General features: G+C 35.9%; 1 protein-coding gene across 1 annotated transcript in view; it reads right to left on the bottom strand.

Moving 5' to 3' along the window:
• Ofcc1 (orofacial cleft 1 candidate 1) overlaps window positions 1–6000 on the bottom strand; it is a 539007-nt gene that overhangs the window by 276466 nt on the left and 256541 nt on the right. The window contains exon 4 of the mRNA XM_010623072.2: window positions 4801–4861. Within this exon, the coding sequence (XP_010621374.1) occupies window positions 4801–4812 (12 nt within the window). The 5' untranslated portion in view covers window positions 4813–4861. The remainder of the gene's footprint in view (window positions 1–4800; window positions 4862–6000) is intronic.

Raw genomic sequence — 6000 nt, 5'->3', positions numbered from 1 at the left:
GAGCTAAAGGTGTGGGGAAGGTGGGAAGGGTAGGGGAAAGGTAATAAGGGAAAAGAAAAAAATATGAGAAAATGAAAAAATGGAAAAAAGTGTTTGTAAATGGGGGGGGAAGGGAGTGTAGGGAGGGCAGGGACAAGGGGAAAAAATGAGAACCAAGACCTGTCATGTAAAGGTACAAGATCCCAATAATGAATGTAACTGTATACTCTATACCTAAAATATACCAATAAACTCAATTAAAAAAAAATATGCTGTGTCACCAACCAAAATGAAAGGCCTATTTTTCTGGTGAGAAAACGAAATATTTAGTGTACAATAAATTACACAATGATTTCATATCATTATCAATAAAACGGAAGAAAAATGTGCTCCAACGTTCTTTGACTTTTTTTCAAAAGGTAGGGATACAAGACCTACCTGAATGAGTAAGTCAAAACTACAACAAGAAAACCAACTAATATTTCAAGATCTTCCTTTAAAGAAAAAGGTATAGCGAATCTTATCTTAGAGAAAAGTTCAATAATAGTTAAAATACGAGGTTTTCCCCTTTGGCTAAGAAATTCTGAAATTCTCTTATTTCATTTTACATCCCTAGCTAAAGCAGAATGGTGCATTGTTCAGAACCACTCTATTTAAAGGTATAAAAAACACCCAGGAAGTTGCCTTACAATCTAGTACAAAACTCTGCGGATCACTTAGATACTAATGCATTAATATGTAAACTATAAGAGAAATTAACATAAATTGACATGATTCCTGAATTTTAACACAAAAAGACAGAGTGCATTTATTCAAAACTTGATAAACTCTTAAAAACAGTCAGCCACATCTGCCCTAAATGTTCCGACATTTTATTAAGAGAGAGGCTGAAGTGTGATTGTTGTTTTCACAGCCTTCATCTGAGGTAACAGCAGATATTAGTTTTCTTGACATGGTTCAGTAATTTTGGCACTTCAGCCCTTTCAGATCGAGTTAAGCATGCTCTTAAATAGATGGATGTGGCCTGTTAATAGACCTCATTTCCTTACTAAGGACTTCAAATGAAATTATGTACTTGCTCTCTAATGTTATAAAGGCCTCAACGATATTTTCCCAAGTTCATATATTTTAAAGGAAGGCAAACTCTGACTGTACACACCAGAGATGAGTCCTTCAAAAGGATTACCAAGAGATGGTTTGTATTCTGTGACCTCTTTACTGCTAACACATGTTCGAGAGGAAATTAGAAGTGATTTCCGACTTCTCTCCTTTGCCAATTTCCTCACTCTTTTCTCTCCTTTACATATGTGCACCTTTAAGCAGTGTAAATTGGCTTTTCCTCCACCCCTTCTCAGTTTAGTTCCCTCTCCTGATGAGATTTTATCTCTAGCTCACAGAACATAATCCTTCACTCATAGTTTACATCAATTCATTTATTGCCAGCTGCTAGTGCATTTATGTAAATGTATCATTTTAATACGTTTACATTAACTTATTAAATAATTACATCATATTGCAAATATTAAATTAAAGAAACAAAATTTAGTCACTAGCATCTTCCTGCTTCTCACTGTTTTGAAGATAAAGTATCTAGAAATCTGAACTAAATCTACTATGGATATGCCCTGTGGCTTTTCTCCATCATGTTTCTATTTAGTTGATATAATAATGCAAAGTAACTCTCCAAATCAAATCAAAGTGAGCAGTTTCTCTGAACGTATTTTTAAGCTTTTTTATTGTCATATGAACAAATATCGAGATATACCTCCTTAAATTTTTAAGTGAACAGGCTGCTAGTGTAACTACAAACACACTATTTTACATGAGATCTCCGAAACTTACTCATCTTGTATAACTGAAAGATAATACATCCCTTTTATATATGTGCTTATTTTGTGATAAATCAGATTTTTAATGAGTTTTGGAAAGGTCATCCTATTAAATGTATTGTATAGTGTGAAAGAAAACAATACTTTGTTATTTAAACAGATAAAAATTAAAATGCCAGTAATTTTAAAAAATCAACAGTGTTTCCAATATTTTCCTTTTCATTAAAAACAACAAATAACTTGATGCGACACTCTCAAGTTGAAAGGAAATCTATGAGAGAGTAGCAAACACAAGCAACAACAAACTCATTTATAACCAGTGACAACCCAAACCCATGAAGTTTTTAAAAGAATGTGATTGTTGTCAGAAGGAATCAGGTCCCACAGCACTGCTGTTCAGCTCTGGTTGCACTCAAAGGCATGGCTGAGGGACGAAGGAAAGTCTCTCCGAGGCTGGTGGGCACAGACCAGCACGAGAGTGAATTCTGCATACTGTACGGATCATCGCTCAGTTCAGGGCAGTCAAATTGCATCGGGGATCAACCGATTGTGCTTCATGAAACCGTCAGTCCTCATTTGTGTCTTGCTGTTTTCTTTTGTCCAGCTGTAAACAAGGCCGGCTCGAGTTGTCTCCCTACTCATCTGCGCAGGCAGATCCCACACTCCAACCTAGTCAGCGGCTGCAGAGCTCAAGCTAAAGTTCTTGCTCACAGACAATAGTTCCAGGGCACACTGGGAAGTCACAAAGAGAAGCAACTCCAGAGTGACAGTTAGACTCCCTTTTCGGAAATGCAGGCCCTAGATTCCTACACATACTGGCATGGTGTGGCTCTTCCGAGAAATGAAATCAGGTGTTCCTAATATGAACAATTGTTTTTCCGGCAGACTAGCTCAGCAGATTCATCTCATTGGGAAGGCTGGGGTGGTGGTGATCATTTTGGTGTCTTACTGCTTTGGGGCTTTGCTTGGATCAGCCAGAAAAGACATGGACAGAAACACTGTCAATCTGGTCCAGCTCCAGGAAGCTAATCATGCCTGAATCACTCAGAGGAGTGTAATGATGGCAAACAGGAACAGGTATGTTGGCTTCTGTTCTCATCCACCTTGGCCACACTGTCGCCTTTACAATAAAGCGGAATAGGATTCTGAAGGTATATCATGTCAGTAATAAAAGAGAGGGCGCATCATTGAAGCCCCTTTCCTTGGCAAGCGGCGTAGAGGTAATATTTAGTATTCACTACATTGAATTCTTCAAGCCAGCTGGTGTGTCCCTGTTTAGACTTTCATTTATGCAGCCTGAGCTGGAACCCTTTTTGTTCTCCCAGCCTATTACTTTGTCGATTTAAGGGATAACAGCCAAAGTGAAACAGCTTGCAATTTGCACCTGTCTGCTCCAAGCACTGCACATTAGATTACGTGGCGAGCAACTCCTTCACTGCTTAATGAGAGCAAGCAAGACTGGGGAGGGCTGGATGCAGTTTTGCTGGGTGAGGAGGTTATCGGACATTTAAATATTTTTCATTCATTTCTAACTGACTTGATAGAGACCTCCCTATTTTCATGTTTTGGAGTCCCTGGGGTAAAATGATTCAATTCAAAAAGCGTAAAGTTGGGTACTCTTCAAAGAAATGTTTAAATGTCATGTAACTAAGAACTGAATTAATATTCAGTCTGAGTTGCTTCAGAAGAGAAAAAAATTTTAATTTTAAATTACATCCAAGTTGTCATAAGTGCAAAATATCTATGGAGACTTTTACTTGCAAAATGAGCAAAGAAAGAAAGTACATTTAAAATTTTAGGCATATTTCAAAAAAGAAAAGTAGTTTTGGAAATATGCTGTTTTCAAAAAACTAATTTATGGAGGTCAAAGTGAAAATTCAAACATATGAAGTTCAAATTTATACGTAGAAACAGGTAGATATATTTATACAGTTATCATTGTGTGACTCATGAAATGAATTCTCTACCACTGCAAAAACGTGAGCACCTACTCTTCACTCCGACCTTTTTCGAAAGCTCTCTGTATCCACCTTAGATCTGATCATTTTGAGAATTATGTCCATGGGTTTTCACCATCTATTTTGAAAGAATTTAAATTAAACTCATTAAGATGAAGGAACATTAATCATTGCTTACAATATTCTCCAAACCTTCTAAGTGTTTAAAAAATCATCACAAAGGCATTTAAATAATTTAGTGCAATCATCTTGAAGATGATCCAAGATTTAGTAAAGTAAATTAAAAAAATAAAAAGACAGTGTGTTCAGCAAAGATCCGTGCTACATGTGGATTCTAAAAACCTCCCTTGTCGGTGCGGCCTGTCGAAATAACAGCTGAAATGACGAGGGTTAAATGAAGCTGCAGTGGTCACAAATGCGTCACACTAGCAATGAATATAATTGAATATAGTCGTTGCCCACATCTCGCCTGACAGATAACATTCCAGCTCGCTGGCGATGACCCCTTCAGCGCTGCTTTAGGAGCTTGGGCCAGCACTGCTGAGCCTGGTCAGGTCAAGGGTTGAGCCATATGTAATTCAGAACAGAGAAGGTCCCACGTTCACGCCACAAAAACAATTACACTACTTATTTCACTCTAGCCCTTGCCCAAAACTCACAAGCCTCACGGTTTCAGTGCAGTCAATCTAATTCTGCCCTTGGGCATAAGCCACATGAAAATATGTGGTGCTGTGTTTATAAATCTAATCAAAAATAGAAACAGTGGACAGGCACAATGAGGTCCTACTATGGATCATGGGAATCCTTGGAAATTCTGAAGGCACTTTTGTTTAACTTCTATAGATTGCCTTTAGCTCCTACATTGTTTGTTACACTCATTAATCATCCTCTTTACCCATGAGTGCTACAAAGGAGGCTAAATTTCTACTCACTTCTATACTTTCTGTCCATGGATAATATTATGAGAAATAAAGCTTAAAAGGCTGCTTTTAAAGAAAATATCAAAAAGGGGGCTACTGTTATATCAATCTTACCTCTCCATCCATGTTCTCAGCTCCTTGCCTTTGGCGATGCACAGATTTAAATCAAGTTCCTCTAAAAAAGAAAAATAATACACTAGAATAAATTGGCCCAGCCATAGATATATGAAGCCATTTGGGTTGGAGAGCTATGATGTTGCTTAATGTACTTGAAAATTCTAAGTGCAAAGTCAACGAGATTTAATTTGATGTCTTACTTTTATTGTTTTTTTATTTTGTTGGCACAGTCAGCCTCCTAAAAGACTGAGCCTATAAAACATTCTCAAAATATTCTACAAAAGCAGTTTCTAAGAAAAATTCTGACATGATTTAGACAACCAAAATTTCCTATTTTACACCCAAAAGGTGGCAAATTTTCAGACTACTTTGAAGTTATTACGATAATTTGCTGCTGTATACCTTTGGAAGACATACTGTTTATTTCTTTTTATTTATGATCCAGTTTTGCAGCTGTCATAGATTGATAAAATCAATGATAAATATGCATACTTAGGGACTGAGCAGATTAAACTCTGCAAACATTATCCAGCACAGATATAGAATATAAAAATTTTAATGAAAGGAGATGGGTTTTTAACACTCTTAAAACTCCTTAGAGTCATGCAATAAATTATCAAGTTCAATCTGCAAACTACTCTATCTGATATTATTTCAGCTAACAGAAATAATACACTCGAATATAGTTGGGGCCAGATCGTTACTATAAATGAGAAATTTTAAAAATAAACAATGGTCTTAGGATTTATTAAATTATTGTAAATATTACAAAAGAAGTCTTTTAAACCTGGAATTTTCCTTTTGGAAATGATTGTCTGCACTGGACGATAAAACAAAGCAAATCATTTATGAATGTTACTATGACCCTTTTTTTATTCAGAGCAATCAATTGCAGTTTTAAAGTCACTGCACAAAATGCACATGAGCTCTTAAATAACTATCAGTGTTGAAAAAAATAAAAGACTTTAATTTTTATAGTGCTCATTACAAAACTGATTTTTTATGTAAGGATAACATAAAAGACACAAAGATTATATTGAATGATTATTTCCAAAAAGAGCAATGTGTAAAATTATTTGAAAGAAAAAAAAAAACAACGAGATGTGAACATGTTACAAAAATTGAAGTTTGACTTACTTATTTTTCAATGACACAGTGACTGGGAAGTAATTCAGAAGCACATATTTTGAGAATGTA

This window comes from Fukomys damarensis, unplaced genomic scaffold (genome assembly GCF_012274545.1).
Source record: "Fukomys damarensis isolate Sample0158 unplaced genomic scaffold, DMR_v1.0_HiC HiC_scaffold_10, whole genome shotgun sequence".
Lineage (NCBI taxonomy): Eukaryota > Metazoa > Chordata > Mammalia > Rodentia > Bathyergidae > Fukomys > Fukomys damarensis.
The sequence above is the reverse complement of the archived record's forward strand: the minus strand, read 5'-3'. Positions and strand labels throughout refer to the sequence as shown.